The sequence below is a fragment of the Antedon bifida genome, chromosome 7 (assembly GCF_963402885.1).
Source record: "Antedon bifida chromosome 7, ecAntBifi1.1, whole genome shotgun sequence".
Classification (NCBI taxonomy): Eukaryota; Metazoa; Echinodermata; class Crinoidea; order Comatulida; family Antedonidae; genus Antedon; species Antedon bifida.
Genome location: NC_136232.1, coordinates 22,778,100 through 22,799,694, shown reverse-complemented (window position 1 = coordinate 22,799,694; position 21,595 = coordinate 22,778,100). Strand labels below are relative to the sequence as shown.

At 31.2% G+C, this 21,595-nt stretch overlaps 1 protein-coding gene across 1 annotated transcript in view; it reads right to left on the bottom strand.

Moving 5' to 3' along the window:
* Window positions 1-21,595, bottom strand: part of LOC144849007 (uncharacterized) — a 51,202-nt gene that overhangs the window by 20,967 nt on the left and 8,640 nt on the right. Inside the window, exons 5-7 of the mRNA XM_078705959.1 lie at window positions 21,209-21,280; window positions 20,535-20,606; window positions 18,937-19,008 (exon numbers count right to left, since the gene is read on the bottom strand). Of these exons, the coding sequence (XP_078562085.1) occupies window positions 18,937-19,008; window positions 20,535-20,606; window positions 21,209-21,280 (216 nt within the window). The remainder of the gene's footprint in view (window positions 1-18,936; window positions 19,009-20,534; window positions 20,607-21,208; window positions 21,281-21,595) is intronic.

Genomic DNA, 21,595 nt, shown 5'->3' with positions numbered 1-21,595 from the left:
TCAGTGAAATGATCATATCGGGGATCATAATACACGTACTGTAAGGCATGCGGGGCTATGGGGTCGAATTACTCGTAGATTTCGTGTTAGGTGTTTTTGCTGACCGGGAATAACCTTTTATTATAAAAAAACACGCATTTATAGGGTGTCAAAGAGACGACTCAGTAATGACGTATGATCGTTTTCCATATATTGTATTTATTAATAATTCAGTGAAATGATCATATCGGGGATCATAATACACGTACTGTAAGGCATGCGGGGCTATGGGGTCGAATTACTCGTAGATTTTGTGTTAAGTGTTTTTGCTGACCGGGATTAACCTTTTATTATAAAAAAACACGCATTTATAGGGCGTCAAAGAGACGACTCAGCAATGACGTATGATCGTTTTCCATATATTTTATTTATTAATAATTCAGTGAAATGATCATATACACGTACTGTTATAAGGCAATTAAACATTTTGGCAGATTTTCTTCTATAACATGCAGCTACGTGTTTTTGCTGACTGGGGATTCCTCTTTTATATTAAAAAAACGCATTTGTAGTGTGTCAAAAAACAGACAACGCAATGTGGCGTATGATCGTTTTCTATTTATTTTTTTTCTTAAATAATTCAGTAAAATGATCTGTTTGTTTACGGCAATTAAACATTTTTGGTAGATGTTTCCTCAATAACAGCTAGGTGTTTTTGCTGACGAGGGATTCCCTTTTTTTTTTTTTTAAATACGCATTCTATAATGTGTCAAATAAGACAAATCTACGACCGATACGTTGCTTGCGCAATTTGAAACACATGTTTCAATTCAAATTGCGCAAGGAATTGTTTGCGCAAATTGCGCATAACACATGCATTATTGCCAGCGATCTAACTAAACAATTCAGGGACCGAAATGTGTAATGTGGTTAATTTCAGGCAAAGTTTACCGACGCGTACTGCGTATCGATGTACGCTTCAGCAAAAGTGTACGAATTATTTTCGAGAGCTATTGTTCGTGACGTAACTATGTTCACCAATTTTAAAATTTACGATTAACCCTACTGGAGTACCTCAATTAGACGTTTCACTGCATGTAGGCCTACATTCCTAAACAATAAGCATGCCATTTTTGTTTAGCCAATATTTTATTGTCGAAATAAACTGATTTCCCCGACGGAAATTGGTATACGCTTGCGGACGCATTCCCTTCCAAATAAAAGACAAAAGGGCCATTTTTAGGCCTCTCGGCCTGATATTTTTAAGGTATAAGTATAAGTGTAATTTTTTTAAACCTGCAGCTCTATTTTTCACAATTTTCTTAGCTCAGCCAAACAACTTTAGAGCTGGTCATGGATACTTATAATTTCGTTTAATTTATAAATAGAGTCTATATAAGTGCAATTTCCAGGGACCTATAGCAATTCTATTTTTCACAATTTCCTTAGATCCACCCAACCATCCATGGTGGGTCCTGTAGACTTATAATTTCGTTTCATTTATTAATAGAGGTCTATATAAGTGCATTTTCCTGGACAGCTATTCTATTTTTCACAATTGTCTTAGCACAGCCCTAATGATAGGGCTGGTCCTGGAGACAATTATATATTTTGTTTCATATTTCAGTATAATTTACGGGGACCTAGCAACTCTATTTCTCTCTAATTAAATTGAGTTAGATAATTAGTTATTTTTTAGTAAAAATCATTGTTGACAACATTTACTGTTGATACTTTACACGGTTTCGTTAACTTTAAAATAAAATCGACAAATTCATCATATCCCCTTAGGTCGCCCTTATGACTGGGGCTAGGGTAAGTATTAGTGATGCTGATTTCAAGATCGATTAATATTCTTTGAAAATAGAAAAGTATCAGCAGTATAAAATATTACAGCATTTTTATTGACAAATTAAACGTGCATTTCACCAATAAATGAATTAAAATGTAGACGCATTCCATCGAGTTTTTAGCCCTCTATTATGGATGCTTTTTTTGAGCTCATAGAAACGAAAATATTGAAAGTTTTGAGTATGCGAAAGTGTGCAAGAAACACGTCTGTAAAATCACCAATTTTTATTTATGAATAATAAATAATAGTATTTATTTGTTACTTTTTATGTCAATCTTTTTCATAAAAGTACTTATGAGGCCTAATTCTAAAGTGTTGTATTCAGGATAAAGTTAGTTGAATTAATTTGGAGTCAAAATACAATGCAGGTGCAAAAGGGAAACACCCACTGAAACAAACACAATTGAGTAAATATATATCAACAAACAAACCGTCCAGTTTGTTTGTTGTGAAACAAAGGTAAATATTTACTCAACGGGCGAAAATATTGTGAGTTTATTTCTGTTTGTGATAATTATTTAATTAAATTTATTGTAAAAAGCATTAATAAATGAAACCTACTATGTTTAAAATTGTGTATAGATAAACAATTATTGTTTTTAAGCTGTCGTATATCTTAGAATCTTAGGTTATTGGGTCTATAGCTTTCGTGATCTTTCGTGACACCCTGCAAAAATTGTAAATGCGCGCCTTGGGCGGATCTGTAAGAAAATTGTGAAAAATAGGGTTGCTAGGTTGCAATTATACATAAAATTGATACTATGAAACGAATTTACAAATCTACAGAACCAGACAACCATGGTTGGGATGGAGCTAAGAAAATTTAGAAAAATAGAGTTGGAGGTCCCGGAAATTGGACTTCGACACATAAAACAAAAGTCCCTATCCTGGTTGTGACTGAGCTAAGACATTTTTGAAAAATAGAGCTGTTAGGTCCCGGAAAATGCACTTATTGTACTATGAAATATGAACTGAAATTTATAAGTACCTATGACCAGCTTTATGGTTGAGGATGGGCTAAGAAATAATAAAAAATTTTTAAACTAGAGCTGAAAGCCTCTAAAAATTGCATCTTATAGGCCTACTTTGGAAACATCAGGCCTAGAGGCTTAAAAAAAGTGGTCCGTTTTGCCTTTATTTGGATGGGGGCAGGGGTGCGTCCGCAAGCGTAGACCCTTTTCAGTCGGGAAATCAGTTTATACCTCCCAAGTGTATGCGTGCGTACCATCTGGACTTCCGAGTGGTGAAAAGTTCATGATATACACAGGACATTGAAAATTTAATAACTTAGCTATAATAAGATGTTGGCTAAGCAAAAATGGCATGTTTATTTTTTGTTTAGTAATGTATGAAATATTTATTTTAGGTGCCCTACGGTACAGATGGTTACTTGTAAATTAAAAAAATTGGTGAACATACGAACAATTAACATAATTCTATTTTGCTGTAGCGTACGTCGACACACAGTACACGTAACAGTCGGTAAACTTCGCCTGGAAAGTAACTACAGTACACATTTTGGTCCCTGGATGGAACATGATATCACGCATCTGGACCCTACGTTGAACAACGATTCGTACAAAGGGACACCGCGTACCTATTTTAATAGTTAGATCGTTGGCAATAATGAATGCATATAAAGTGCATAATAGCCCTCTGACGTACTCACGGTCAATGGAACGTCGCGGTTTTCTAGCGCTGAAGCTACGAAGTGAACGCGAACGATTTTTACTGTATATTATATTCCCGACAAAAAGTAGCCTACCCGTGTTCCCCGACGTGGGCAGGGGAATAGGATCCCCGACGAGGGCGCTAGAGCCCCCTGTCTCCCCAGCCTAGTGATGCTCGCATAGCCCCACCCCGCTCCTGCTTCGGAAAGATCCTGGCGCCACCGCTGGCTGAGTCAGACATGTCTACCTAGCTGTGACGAGTAAATGCAATAATCTAGTTGTGTGCCAGCCCAATTAATAACAATTAAAACTAATTAGCAAACACATTAAGTAAAGCAATCATACCGAGAACGGTGACAGGATTGGTCTTGGTAACCGGATTGGTAACACGATCAACAGAATCGGCAACATCATGTTCGGTAACCTAATTGGTAACACGATCAACAGAATCGGTAAAATCATGATCGGTAACAGGATAGGTCGCGGTAATCGGATTGGTAACACGATCAACAGAATCGGTTACTGTACGATCAACAGAATCGGTAATATCATGATCGGCAACTGGTTTGGTCTCGGTAACCGGAAAGGTGACAGGATCGATAACGGAATCTGTGACATGAATGGTAACGTTAACGTCAGTGAAGCTGATACTAAAACAGCGAGAAAATAACAATGCAATAAATATAGCAGCAATAGAAAACAGTAGTATGATTCCTCTTAAGATGAACATCTTAACTTAATTCACTCGTAAACTTTACTTCTGCGAGTCCGCTCAGCATATGAAAAAATATACTTTGTTACTATCTTCATCTACCTGTAGATATTGCTTTTAAGATATTAAATATTTAGATGATGCATTAATACAGTTAAGAATTGTTAATACACATGGACTATATCAACAAGGATTGTTGAAATGGAATAATAAACTGAACTTTACAGTTCAACTGACGACGTCATGGGGTCATGTGATACATACAACCAACTCCATCCATGATTTGTGATATTACTAAAAACTAGATCATACTAAATAGTTAATTTCATTATTAACCAAAGAAGGAGTTTTTTTATTTAAAAACAAAATTTACCGTGTACATACCCTATACCCTTTTAAAGTAATTCATTGCATATTACTGTGTACATGTTATTTTATATTACTGTAGGCCTATACATGTTATTGCATATTACTGTATACATGTTATTGCATATTACTGTATACATGTTATTGCATATTACTGTATACATGTTATTGCATATTACTGTATACATGTTATTGCATATTATTGTATATATGTTATTGCATGTATACATGTTATTGCATATTACTGTATACATGTTAATGCATATTACTGTATACATGTTATTGCATATTACTGTATACATGTTATTGTATATTACTGTATACATGTTATTGCATATTACTGTATACATGTTATTGCATATTACTGTATACATGTTATTGCATATTACTGTATACATGTTATTGCATATTACTGTATACATGTTATTGCATATTATTGTATATATGTTATTGCATGTATACATGTTATTGCATATTACTGTATACATGTTAATGCATATTACTGTATACCAGTGGTGGCGCCAGCGGGGGGGCCGGGGGGGGGGCCAGGGCCCCCCCGTCGGGGAAAGCTGGCCCCCCCCGTCGGGGAGTATTGGCCAAATTGTCGGGGAGAAAAATATGATTATTTCTTTTCTGGTAAAAAATAAAACCATTATTAAGTGTACTACTATATATTTTAAGTAACTGCGGCATTCTATTTTTGACGTACATACGATACACTGACAGCGAAGTAAACAGTATGTGGTACGCATTTGTCTGGCGGTGTCTCTTTGTACGAATCTTTCATGGCCCGGCCGGCTCACTGCGGTATACGCGTCGACATATCTGGGCTGTATCATATTGCATCCAGGGACCAAAATGTGTATTTTCCAGATTCCAGGCGAAAATCGGAGATTCATTTGCAACTACGCATCGACGTACGTTCATACAGGGATAAAGTTACATGTTATGTTCTCACGGTTGAGTTTACGAATTGTTTCAATTTACCAATAACCATTGGTGTACCGCGTGTATGTTCGCTGTCGATTAAAGGGGTTTGGGTGGGGGTTCGATTGGGAAAGAGGAAGCGGTTGGCCCGAACCATAAAACAGGGTCTGATCACGTTTCTTTTCGTGCATAAATCTCGATCTAGGGGGGTGGCTAGCCACCCACCTTAATTCTAAAGGGAAAATAAAGATGCACCAAACCCGCGACCGTCGCTAAACGCGGATTCGACGCACTTGACTCTTTTAATTAAGAAGAGTAGGCTAGAGCTATAGTTGTGTAAATAGGCCTACTTGAGTGAAAGAGCTAAGAGTTTAATTACTATTTATGAATTCAAGAGTTTAAAAAGAAAACGTGATTTAAAATCTTCGGAAAATACCCACAACCGAGTTATTTTCAAAACACATGCACTCCCACTACCAGCATCACGTTGTCTTAGCTCGCTCCTCGCGTGAATGCTGACGTCATCACTCTCCAAAAATACACCATTTTCCGCCCTGGTCCGTGTGCAAGCGTTAGCGTGGACCTGTATATTTACACCCCTGTACAGAGTAGAGTGTAATATCGTGAACTTTTTTCTCGCGTATGAAGGTTTTTTATATAATGGTATGCAGTATAAACGATAAAAAACGAGAAACATGATGTTCTTTTATTATTATTTCATAGGCATAACATAAACATGAAATGTCTTGTTCTATGTACACGGCCGAAAAAAACGTGTGTGGCGTATTTGGCATTTTATTGATTTGTGTTATAGACACGGCGATTACGGCAATCATTGTATACTAAATTACATTGAGTTATTCACCCGGCTATAGGGTATTTATCTGAGGTTAACAGACCACCAAAGCACAGTCGTACACTAAACACATGCACTATCGAGGCATTTGCAGAGTGCCGCATTACTAAATGTTCATTTTGTTTGAAGTGTTTTTCGATCAAAGTTTATTATTAGTTCGTCGAAAAAGATCCGTATTGGAGTATTTAGGAAGGATTTATTTAAATTTACATTATGTGACATTGTTATTAAATGTAATGGAAACTAGTTGCTCTAGCCTATTAAACAGTGTGTAAGCATCTATTTTTTCAACATTTTCTGAGGCTCAGGAGGGGGATACCCCCTCCCAACCCCACCCCCTCTTTCGCGCGTACGGCCCCGCCCCCCCTCCCCGTCGGGGAATTCGGCCCCCCCGTCGGGGAATTCGGCCCCCCCCCGTCGGGCAAATCCTGGCGCCACCACTGATGTTATTGCACTGTATACATATTATTGCATATTACTGTATACATGTTATTACTTATTACTGTATACATGTTATTGCTTATTACTGTATACATGTTATTGTATATTACTGTATACATGTTATTGCCTATTACTGTATACATGTTATTGCATAGTACTGTATACATTATTGCATATTACTGTATAAATTGTATTGATTATTACTGTATACATGTTATTGCATATTACTGTATACATGTTATTGCATATTAATGTATACATGTTATTGCATATTACTGTATACATTATTGCATATTGCTGTATACATGTTATTGCATATTACTGTATACATGTTATTGCATTTACTGTATACATGTTATTGCATATTACTGTATACATGTTATTGCATACTGTATACATGTTATTGCATATTACTGTATACATGTTATTGCGTATTACTGTGTACATGTTATTGCATATTACTGTATACATTTTGTTCATCGTTTCATGTTTTTTTTCGTATTTTACTTACCATACTTTGAATAAAGACACCGTCGAACGCTGAAAGCTAACTGTGTAAAGTATAGCGACGAACGTAAATCCTACGGTTCCTACCACCAAAGTAACGTACTGTACAACAATAATACAACATCACAAATAATAATAATATTTTTACCCTAACTAACTGAAAATGGTGACGGGTCTCCTCACTAATTTTTACAGTTTCACTTCCTTTTCTTACAAAATTGGGCTTGTTCGTACTTTGATTGACAGAGTTTACAAATTGAATAATTCCTGGTCTAGCTTTAACAATGACATTTCAACTCTTAAAACCATTTTAAGTAAAAACTGTTTTCCACTCAGTATAATTAATGACAATATTTACAGATATCTTAATAATATTTTTTCTCTTTGCAATGTTGCGTCAGTTGAGTCGATTATTGAACAAAACAAGGTTCTTTATTTTAAATTAACTTACTTACAGTTTGCCAAATGCGCACAACAAAGAATCGACAAAATTACACGTAAATATTACAAAGGTATTAATATTAAATTAGCTTTCAAATCATTCAAAATTTCAAACTTGTTTAGTCTTAAGGACCCTGTCCCTGATGTGTTCCGCTCTCGTGTTGTATATAAATTTAAATGTATGGGATGTAATTCCATGTATATTGGTGAAACCAATAGACGGTTATCAATGCGGGTGCGTGAACATTTCAGGGACAAGGCTTCTCACATTTTTCAACATCTGCAGGATTCAGAACGGTGTAAGGTCCTCGCTAAGGCGGAATGCTTCACCGTTCTTGATTCTGCAGATTCCGCTGTCAAGCTTAAGGTCAAGGAAGCCCTCCACATCACCTTCCTTGAACAAACAAATATATAACTTAGGCGTCACACTTGCCATATGATTGGTTGTTGCCTACATTCCTTATTGTTTTATTATGCTAATTACTTACTTATTTACATACAATATGTCCTATTGGTATATAAGCACTCTAGGCGTTGTTTACTGTTCTGATGATGAGAATAGTTTCTCGAAACATGTCACATTTACATTTTAAGGCAGTTTGCCTTTTTATTAAATGCCTTGCTATAGTCATACTAACTAAATGTAATATAATATAAACAATTTAAATTTGATTTTTATTTTTATTACTATTATTATTACCATTATTGTACTTTTTTATTTTTATTTTTTTTCTTTTTTTATATGTGATTAGTATGAATTGCTGTCAATTGTTTTTAGAAAAAGGGTTTGTTAATTTTTTGATAAATTTATATGGCCAATGAAAGTGAATATATAAACTTGAACGTTAAACGATTTTTATGTGGAAATGTGAAATATTAAATAAGCCGATTATAACAACTGTTTTTTTACTGAACGTTTTAGTTATTTAAAACTAATTTAATATTTTATACTTTTAAAAATATAGTAATATTAATCACACGTGTATTTCTAATATTGTAAGTATTATTCAATCAATTATGCATATAACACAATGGATTTGATGAAGAAACGATCGTTGTAAACAAAAGTACGCAGGTGGAACGCCAATCAACGACTCACAACATTTACCAAAGTTTCAGCCAATCATATCTAAGTCGAAGCTTGTTAATTTTTTAGTGAAATATGTTACAATCATTATCTAAGCCATTATGGCATATGCATAATTGATAACAATGCACTTACATTATTATTATTTCTCCTGTGTCAGAACTGTATTAAATCGATATATTATTATTGATTGATTGATTGATATATTGAATGAATTGTTTTCATGCTTAAGATAAGAGCTTTTGTTGGCGAAAATTCCTAGATTAGTGTGCTTTAAATTATATTCTTTTCAATTACATTATTTTCTCTACGAGCTTTCCTTTCTTTTATAGGTGAGAATATTTCGATTCTGTTGGAAATTAGTCATTATGTACTTCGATAGGTCTTGACATAACAACCCCACTCCCGCACCCCCGACTTATAAATCATCATCATTCATTATTTACGCTTGTCTTTGTCTACATAGCGCCCTCAAGTATGTGTCTTCAGTTGCCTCTGTTACTGGCACACATACTCTTTTAAAAGTGATACTAATTTCAGTGAAAAAATCGCGAATATGTGAACGACACCGATAGGTTGTCTTGAAATATTATTACTGTTTTGTCGTGGGTAGGCCTGAGAGATCTAAATTCTATGTCGACAAAATGTTGTAATTTTCTGTACCTACATAATTATATTGTACCTGCAAATATTATAATTTATATAGGTAAATAATTGTGTACAAATAAGATAAAAATAAAACTCGTTTTGTCCAAATATGAATTCTTGTATCACAAATATAAGTATTTATTTTGCTATGTCCAAAATTTTTCCCTGTAACAATGTCGTCCCATGATGTGACCTTACTCGTCGTCAGTCTTTTCGATCGGGAAAAATTAAATCCATCTTCCTAAAGGCCAAGTTACACAGCCAAGCGGTAGGTAACAGTAAGCGGAAAACAAAAATATATAGAATCTATGACCGTAAGGTGTATCGCAAATGATTGTTTGCAAAATGCATGATGGGAAGGGTTTGGGAGCAAAGTACGTCACGACGCGCGCGTACGTACATACATCATCAAATCACGTACGTACACGTCGTGCCGTTTGGTCCCAAATCCTTCCCACCATGCGTCGCGCACGTTATTTGCGATAAACCTTATTATTACACAAAACGTGAAATGAAAATACAATATTCAAGCAATGCAATTCAACACCTCGTGTTAAGATATTCAATTTAATTAACCAATATTATTAAGAATGTAACAAGTTTCAGTTCTAATGTAAATTTGGAATTTACGTTTTCTGATATTGTTCTTTCCATACAATGCAATCATTACCATATTTGGTTAAACTGAAATTATCTTATATACCAGATTGCTGTCTGGAGGGGTGCTAAAACTGTAAATGTGAAACTAACTAATAACAAATATGAAACAGAGTCTCCAGTACCTCAGCCCCACCACCATGCCTGGGGCTTAGCTAAGAACAGTTTGAAAATAGAGCTGTTAGGTCCACGGAAATTGCACTTATACATTGATATATGAAACAAAATATATAAGTCTCCAGGACCAGCCCTACCATGGTTGGGACTGAGCTAAGACAATTTTGAAAACTAGAGCTGATAGTGATTCGAATAAAAGTTAATACGTGCTGGTAAAAATGTAAGTTTGTTTAAAAAACACTTTAGAGCTGCAAGGTCTTCATAAGTTGCAATTATACTTTAAAAATATCAGGCCAAGAGCCACACTACACGCGAAAATAATCAAATAACATTTGATGAAACCTTAATGAAGTTTATACATTTTTAAATTCTATTTCTAGTACACACAGTATATTGCGTGTAATTATCCTGTTCTCATTAATTCATTTTTCTTGTTTTTACCAAATAAATGAACGAATGAATAACTTCCATGATGCCTATTTAAACGTTACAATCTTTCCTACAGATGTCAATTCAAACTCACAAGATAACCCAATAAATTAAATAAATTATCACGTGTATTATTATGAACTAGTGAATGTACAATTACTGATAAAATCTTAAAAACGAACTTTAAACTTGCAGTGTGATCATTTTAAACAAAAATGGATTGTACAATTTAAGTTACATCATTGTGATCAAAAATAATATACAGTACCGTAAATACCCTCTAGATATGAAAAAATACACCACAATTAATATTGATAAGTCATAAAATACAGTAAAAATTGTATCAAAATGCTTGGTAAATTGTAGATCATGTCAATCAATGAATTCTATTACAAATTGATGTTGTAATACAATATTGTGTATATGTGTGTATATGCATGTGACGGGGTATTCGAGGAAATAAATAAATGCACCGGGCGTTTATTTGAGGGTATTTTTATTGGGGGAGGGGGTTTGGGTGTTTATTCAAATTAATTTCTAAGGAGGGGAGGGGGAGGGGCGTTTATTCGAATAATTACTGCAATCAAATATTTTTAGATGCTGAAGATTACATACGATAGATACACATTTTATAAGCAAAACCAGAAATAGAGATTGCGCAATTGGATTGAGAGGAAACCAAATTGTGACGTACTTTGCACTTAAACATATATACAATTGTGTATAAGGATAAATGAATGTCGCTGCCCAACATTATATTTCCTCAGGAATCCTCATCCAATCGATCTCAGAACCAATTGCCATTACGATTACCCGGAACCAGCATCATCATCATCATCATCATCAACCCTTGCTTTCTTTCTGTTTTTATACATTTCATATTCCGTTGAGATTTCTCTGTCATTTCTTACTGGACACGAATGTCTTGAGGTAACACACTGCAATTAAAATAAACCAAATGCTGTTAAATGCAATAAAATGGCAATGACATATCAGCCTGTCAGCGACTTCAGAGGCAGTAGTCTTAAGATTGTCTGGTTGTAATGCCTTGTCAACACTATCAAAAAAATGTGATGTGCCCATATATGGACATGATGATGTCATATCACTACCATTTTGAGAATATCATCACTACCATATTTGGGCACATCACACCTTGTTTGATAGTGTCTTAATGATTATCCAAAATATGAAGTTTAGTTTGCTGTTTATTTTTAGTTTCATCGTCTAAAGGTAGTTTAGTTTGTGAAGGGAAGGTCAAAGGTCAAGGTCACAATTAAAAACCGTAATTATAATTTCATTTGTACAGGCTACAGAATGATTTGTTTGTTACAGACTTCAATTAAATCTAATTACCCTAATTACTAAGTGGCCTGTTTAGGCCTAGTATATAACAAGGCCAACAGCCATAAGTCGCGTGCTAAATCGCATAGTGATACCAGACCGACCGACCGACATAGTGAACTATAGAGTCGCGTCCACGACTTTTCAGGTGGTGGGCCATAAAATTTAGAGTCAAATGTCACGTCACACAAACATTTTAGTCGTGTGCAAGGCGACTCTACAGCTCACTATGTCGGTCGGTTAGTCGGTCGGTATGTCAATTTTTTCAGAGTATATTCCTTATGGCCAGGACTCGATGTGGTTATGTTATTGACGGTGCGCAATCACAAATTACGCGGTCTACGCACGAATTAACGAAATCACGTTTATAATCATATTTTCACAAGCATGAATCACAATTAAATAAAATTTGGTACTCATTAATTTCAGGTCATATTTCATCATATGGCAATACAATTCTGTGCGTAGCGCATATAACGCATGCGTACGCGCACTTAAAATTGTCAAAATTGTCAAATTTATTTTCGATGAAATTAGAGTACGTTTCAGGCAATTTTAAACGTTTAAAAAATTGCAATGAGTGCGCAGAGTTTTGCACGCGCACTGCACGTTAAACATTTTTAAACATGTTCAGCAATTTCGGTCGGTTGGTCGGTCGGTCGGCCGGTTGGTCGGTCGGTCGGTAAACACTAACTTGAGCACGCGACTGCAGCCATGTATTTGGCCTTGTTAATTGTAATTAAGAAAACATTAAATCACCCAAAGTAGGAGTTGAACGGGGACTCAACTCTTGGATGTAATCACACAAGTACTAAAGACAGAACACTAAATAAACATTTTTCTGAAGCAGATTTTTATGTAGACAAATTATACTGTTATGCATTCCCAGATTGCTCTCTAGTTTAATTATGTGTTTTCTTGCCCATTTCCACTTTGGTGAGCCACTTGACAGTGATTCATTTTGTTTTCGTGTAAATTTTGTTGTTTTGTTTTAGGCCAATGTCTTATTTTTCTTCAACGAAATATATGAAATGAATGAAAATAAATACTTCTCTTGTGTGTACATCTTCACATCGAGGTCGACAGTCATCGATATCTCCAACGAGACAACACAGTCTTGAGCAATCTGATCGCCTATGAGAGCGAAGGTAAACACGTAGTAAATGAATGTGAATGATGTTTAGTTACATTAACAATTGAAGGAAATAGTACTAAATTGTTTTGCGTACTTGTTGCTCTTCGATCGTAAAGATGATGAGTACAGGTTTAAAATATCCAAAGATTTTGAAGATTTTACCGTATTTATTGATCAAGAGGGTTTTTTTTTTTATTTGAGGCGTTTATTCGAAATGATGTTCTATGGGGAGCGTTTATTCAAAGCGGGGAGTTTATTCAAACAAATATGGTAATTGATACTTTCTGATAAATTCTATTCAGAATATCACCATATTATGTTTAGTCTCATTATATAATTACACAAAGAATAAGAACATATTATGAACTTAACATTTAATTGGAATTACCATATTAATGTTAATGTTTATTTTATATTGAACATAATCTAACATTCAAATTATTAACGGCTTCCTAAAATTAAAAACCGAAAATTTAATGAAAAAAATTGAAACTGGTTAAACAACAGCGGCAACATTGTTTTAAACGGTTTAGCAGCGGAAAGTTTTTATAGCAAGTTACCTCCGATGTGATGTGAGTCAGAACATATCCTTAGACGTAAAGTTTACCGAAACATTAACATAAATGATAAATTAGTGTATAGAATGCCGATGAATAATACACATTAATGTAATTAAAGGACCAATCAAAAGTTAAACCATGAGATATACGCAAAGGACAACTTAACCGAGGACCATATTTTAACAACGTATTAGTGATGTACATATGATTTCAGAACAATCGCGAGATTAGGGATATTGCCATGCCGCACGCGCTCGTCGTACAGCCGTCGCCGTAAATTGCCGTCACAGGTGCATCGCAAAAATTACGTCATGAGTTTTCTGGCAAAGTCTGGCAAATCGCGAAAATTTCTAGTAAACACACTTTGTAAATAAATCGTAAAAAATATAAATTTATATTTTTTTATTGTTTCTTTTGCCTATCTGAACTCATTAAGTAGATTCTGCGATGCACCTGTGACGTCACAGCAATTTACGACAACGGCTGTACGACGAGCGCGTGCGGCGATATCCTTAATCTTGCGATGGTTCTGAAATCATATGTACATCCCAAATACGTTGTAAAAATACTGTCCTTGGTCAAGTTGTCCTTTAAGGCAATTGACCTCCTGAATGAAGTTGTACGAATTAAATGAAATTAACATTATTAAATATTGATTTTCCTTTGAAAAATAATAACAGTAACATTGTGTATGCACACCTGTTATACTTACAAATATATTAAACTTGTTAATTCTTCAAAAGTTTTATCTTCGTAAAACCGTAATCTGTTCACTTCTAAACGTCTAAATGATAATATTTAACGATGATTAACCATAGTAAATTTTGAAAATAGTAACGTTTTAAAAATTAAAGGTTATGTAATATTCCTTGAGTATAGGTTGTATAGGATGTAAATAACCAGAGGCTCTTGTGAAATAATTAGCGAAGTCAGAAGGAAAATTGGAATGAATATAATCAACGACTAATGTTAAGAATCCCTATGAAAACCAAATACACTTTTACAATTGTTTGCAAAGTTTCTCGTTCAATTCAAGTTGCAGTTACATTTACACTGAATTTTACAGCAAATAACTAACGTTGTATCCTATATTGACACGTTTAACCTGCAGTATAAATTAGCTACTCCATAGTATGTTGGGGAATATTTAAATTATAATAAAATCACATAGTGTTAACTCACAAAATTGAAAGTGATGAAGCAAAAGAAGAAAATGCATCTGGTTCTATGGTAGTTATAGCGTTGTTCTGTAAATATCTGTCAAGATAACCAATATGTATTTTATTATACTAGTGGTTTTTTAAAGCAATATTTGTTTTCTCTAGTGCATATCATACAGTGTGTATGTTATAGTATCACACTATCAAGTGATAATAGCATAATACTAATACTTTCATGTAAATTTTCTTCAATGTTAAATTGTTATATAATTAATCTCTTTAGGCCTAATTAAAGACAAAAATATATGATTAAGTCTAAACGATTTTAATAAATGAATGTATTGATTACAATGCATAATATTCATTGTTATGAATTTAATTTTACACTAAATATACATCAACATAATTTGATGGTTCGGTAAAATTCATCAAAATGCTACATAGTTACATAAAAATTGGTGTGGTTGCAATGACGTCATTATATTGTTTTCAGTGTGTTCCTATACACTCATGACATTTATATAATCATAAGCTTTAATTTGATGTCAGACTTAAAATAGAAATGACTTTTAAGATTTTTTAAAAACTTACGTAATACCTGACTATATATTAGTATGGCTTAAATGATGTCATTACATTGTTCAAATACTATTTTTACATATGCTCGTGTTGTTACACATGTCATAAGCTTTAATTTGATACCAAACTTTACATGTTCATATTTTTTTTTCATTTTTCAGAAAATTATGTAATGTATTTATATAATGGGTGTGGCTTAATTAATGGCATCTTTCAACTGTTCAAATTATATTTTACATTTACATTAATTTAATACTAAACTTTCCATATTTATTTGATTTCTTGAATATTTCAACAAAGTTATGTAATATATAATGGGTGTGGCTTTGATAATTTCATTATATTGTGAAATTATATTTTCTCATGTTATTTTACATGTCAAATTATAATTTGATACCAAACTTGACATACATTTTTATATATATTTTTTTACATAGCTACATAATATATTAAAAGGGGCGTGGTCAAAATGAGTCATTAAATTGTTCAAATTTTTTAGAAGAAGGTTTCCGTCAAGTTTCATGCTTTTGTCACGAAGTGCACAAACAAATTGCTAAGCAACCGACTAATATATATATGTTAACTAAATCAGAGAGAGAGAAAAATAACTCTTTAAATTTTGTTTTAAAATATTTACTTATAGTCAACCACTGACAGCGTAGAGCAGCGTTCCGAAACCTATTTTGACCACGACCCCAGTGATTATATTTTGGGAGTTCTCGCGACCCACCAAGTTTTTGAGCCACAAGAGATTGTATATAAAATTCATATTAATGCGCCCTCTGGTCGTCGCGATATCACCAAAATGATCGTATCTACTTTCTTTCCGGTAAACACCGCGACTGACGATTTAAACATTTGTGTTCAAATGTAAACGTCATGGAGTGTTCGCTATAAAATGGTGAGGGAGCCCTCCCCTGGCCTGGCTATTGAAAAAGAACATTTTAATTCGAAAACCAGTTTCGTCATTGTACTGTTGTCAGGCATTATTATTCCTAATACATACCAGAAGTGCAAGTGCGCAGAGTTAATGATTATAATTATTAGAAATCAAATGTCAATTGGCAATTACTCTGATTGTTGGGTTGTACCTTTAGATTTGCAAAAAGCATTTGACACAGTTGACCATGATATATTGCTCGAAAAACTAAAGGATTTGGATTGGACCAATAGATTGGTTCCAATCATATCTTAAGAATAGGCAACAATTAGTATATAAAGGTAAAATCAAGCCACTTGGAATTTCTCATATTGTGGCTCAAGGAAGCATAATTGGGGCTCTATTATTTCTATGCTATGCTAACGATATGAAAATAAGTGTAAATTGTAATTTGATTTTAAACGCTAATGACAGCGTTCTTTTAGTATCTGGTAAGAACCCATATAGCTTCAAGACTGAGTTCAGAATTGTCAACCTGTAGTGAATGACTCATTGACAACAAGTTATCCCTCCATATGGGAAAGACTCAGGCCATGGTGTTTGGACCCAAACATAAATTGAAAATGGTCAGGGATTTTAAAGTATATTGTGATGAAATCCAAGACAGTGTCAACAATCAAATACTGGTTCTCGGTCAAGTTGTCCTTCAAAGTTCAATGTATTTAATGAAATAATAATTAAATATCTTTAAATTTTAATCTTAAAAATGTACTTATTTGGTTACTGTATGTATCGATCACATTATGAATTGATACAATGCATAATATTCAATGTTTATAAATTTTTATTTAAATTTATTTTAAAACGATCAAAATACTCATAAACACAATTCCTATAGAAAATTATAAATATTTAGTATCATCCTAATTAATAAATAAATCTCTTTTTTAAATAATGACCAATTAAAAATTAAGATTTTTATAAAATGAATAATTAATATTGATAATGGTTAATATTTTACTAAACCTTTAAAAACAAAAACTGTACAAATACCTTTAAAGTAAATACAATGTACAGTAACAATTACAATATTCAAGCTGTTTGATATGTCAACTTTTATTATTCATATTCATTTAGAATTAATTTTACTTTAATTAGGCAAACATAACTAATAAAATATGAAAAGTGATTTTTAAAAGATATTGTATGTATTGATCACCTTATTCAATGATACAATGCATAATATTCAATGTTATAAATTATTGTATTATTTATTTTCAAGACAAATAACCAATTAATTAAAGTATTATTATACTCATGACCACAATTTCTATAGAAAATTATAAACATTTAGTATCATCTTAATGTATATAATAATAATTACTTAATAAATCTCTTTAAATAATGACTAATTAAAAATTAATGAATAATTAATATTGATAATGGTGAATTTTTTACTAAAAACTATAAAAAAAACATTATATACATATGCAGTAAGTATTAATCACATTATGAAATTATACAATGCATAATATTCATTATTATTTTCATTTTGTTATTTTAAAACAAATTAAACCAAGAAATATGTGCAAAATACTTACAGTGTTATCAGTGCTGTCAATCTATTAAATACATTGGCTGGCAATGTACTTATTTTGTTATGGCCCAAATTCCTTCAAAATAAAAATTATGTACAGTAACAATTACAATATTCAAGCTGTTTGATATGTCAACTTTTATTATTCATATTCATTTAGAATTAATTTTACTTTAATTAGGCAAACATAACTAATAAAATATGAAAAGTGATTTTTAAAAGATATTGTATGTATTGATCACCTTATTCAATGATACAATGCATAATATTCAATGTTATAAATTATTGTATTATTTATTTTCAAGACAAATAACCAATTAATTAAAGTATTATTATACTCATGACCACAATTTCTATAGAAAATTATAAACATTTAGTATCATCTTAATGTATATAATAATAATTACTTAATAAATCTCTTTAAATAATGACTAATTAAAAATTAATGAATAATTAATATTGATAATGGTGAATTTTTTACTAAAAACTATAAAAAAAACATTATATACATATGCAGTAAGTATTAATCACATTATGAAATTATACAATGCATAATATTCATTATTATTTTCATTTTGTTATTTTAAAACAAATTAAACCAAGAAATATGTGCAAAATACTTACAGTGTTATCAGTGCTGTCAATCTATTAAATACATTGGCTGGCAATGTACTTATTTTGTTATGGCCCAAATTCCTTCAAAATAAAAATTATGTACAGTAACAATTACAATATTCAAGCTGTTTGATATGTCAACTTTTATTATTCATATTCATTTAGAATTAATTGTAAAGTCTTTCTCTTTAAAAACTGAATAATTTGGATTGTTAATGATTAAATAGTTTACTTAACCTATTGATATTTCTAAGATATTGTCATTATGTATTAATCACATTATAAAATTATACAATGCATATATTTATCATTATTTTAATTTATTATATTTTAAAAACAAATTAAACAAAGAAATGAATAATGAGCAAAATACTTACAGGTATGTTAGTGCTGTCAATTTATCAAATACATTGGCTGGCAATGTACTTATTTGGTTATCCCCCAAACGCCTTCAAAGTAAATATAATGTACAGTAACAATTACAATATTCAAGCTGTTCGATATGTCAACTTTTATTATTCATATTCATTTAGAATTAATTTTACTTTAATTAGGCAAACATAACTAATAAAATATGAAAAGTGATTTTTAAAAGATATTGTATGTATTGATCACCTTATTCAATGATACAATGCATAATATTCAATGTTATAAATTATTGTATTATTTATTTTCAAGACAAATAACCAATTAATTAAAATATTATTATACTCATGACCACAATTTCTATAGAAAATTATAAACATTTAGTATCATCTTAATGTATATAATAATAATTACTTAATAAATCTCTTTAAATAATGACTAATTAAAAATTAATGAATAATTAATATTGATAATTGTGAATTTTTTACTAAAAACTATAAAAAAAACATTATATACATATGCAGTAAGTATTAATCACATTATGAAATTATACAATGCATAATATTCATTATTATTTTCATTTTGTTATTTTAAAACAAATTAAACCAAGAAATATGTGCAAAATACTTACAGTTGTGTCAGTGCTGTCAATTTATCAAACACATTGGCTGGCAATGTACTTATTTGGTTATCCCCCAAACGCCTTCAAAGTAAATACAATGTACAGTAACAATTACAATATTCAAGCTGTTCGATATGTCAACTTTTATTATTCATATTCATTTAGAATTAATTTTACTTTAATTAGGCAAACATAACTAATAAAATATGAAAAGTGATTTTTAAAAGATATTGTATGTATTGATCACCTTATTCAATGATACAATGCATAATATTCAATGTTATAAATTATTGTATTATTTATTTTCAAGACAAATAACCAATTAATTAAAATATTATTATACTCATGACCACAATTTCTATAGAAAATTATAAACATTTAGTATCATCTTAATGTATATAATAATAATTACTTAATAAATCTCTTTAAATAATGACTAATTAAAAATTAATGAATAATTAATATTGATAATTGTGAATTTTTTACTAAAAACTATAAAAAAAACATTATATACATATGCAGTAAGTATTAATCACATTATGAAATTATACAATGCATAATATTCATTATTATTTTCATTTTGTTATTTTAAAACAAATTAAACCAAGAAATATGTGCAAAATACTTACAGTTGTGTCAGTGCTGTCAATTTATCAAACACATTGGCTGGCAATGTACTTATTTTGTTATCACCCAAACTCTTTCAAAATAAAAATTATGTACAGTAATATTCAAGCTGTTTGATTATCAACTTTTATTATTCATATTCATTTAGAATTAATTGTAAAGTCTTTCTCTTTAAAAACTGAATAATTTGGATTGTTAATGATTAAATAGTTTACTTAACCTATTGATATTTCTAAGATATTGTCATTATGTATTAATCACATTATAAAATTATACAATGCATATATTTATCATTATTTTAATTTATTATATTTTAAAAACAAATTAAACAAAGAAATGAATAATGAGCAAAATACTTACAGGTATGTTAGTGCTGTCAATTTATCAAATACATTGGCTGGCAATGTACTTATTTGGTTACTGTACAAACGCCTTCAAAGTAAATACAATGTACAGTAACAATTACAATATTCAAGCTGTTCGATATGTCAACTTTTATTTTTCATATACATTTTGATTTTTTATATATAGTCTTTCACTCAATGATAGGGAAATTATCTACATAGTAAACGATGATGAGTATACTTTAATTAGGCAAAAATAACTACTAAAATATGAAAAATGATTTTTAAAAGATTATGTATTGATCACCTTATTCAATGATACAATGCATAATATTCAATGTTATAAATTATTGTATTATTTATTTTCAAGACAAATTATACAAAGAATTGAAATACTCATGAACACAATTTCTTTAGAAAATTATAAATATTTAGTATCATTTTAATGTATATAATAATAATTAATTAATAAATCTCTTTAGATAATGACCAATTAAAAATTAAGATCTTTATAAAATAAATAATTAATATTTATAATGGTTAATATTTTACTAAACCTTAAAAAAATAATGTATATACATATGCAGTATGTATTGATCACATTTTGAAATTATACAATGCATAATATTCATTATTATTTTTATTTTATTATTTATTTTTAAAACAAATTAAACATGACCAAATACTTACAGTTTTCTCAATGCTGTCAATCTATCAAATACATTGGCTGGCAATGTACTTATTTGGTTACTGTACAAACGCCTTCAATATAAAAACAATGTACAGTAACAATTACAATATTCAGCTGTTTGATATGTCAACATTTATTTTTCATATACATTTTGATTTTTTTGTATAGTCTTTCACTCAATGATAGGGAAATTATCTACATAGTAAATGCTGATGAGTATACTTTAATTAGGCAAAAATAACTAATAAAAGATGAAAAGTGATTTTTAAAAGATATTGAATATTCTATTATAAATATTTAGTATCATCTTTATGTATATAATAATAATTAATAAATAAATCTCTTTAAATAATGACCAATTAAAAATTAAGATCTTTATAAAATGA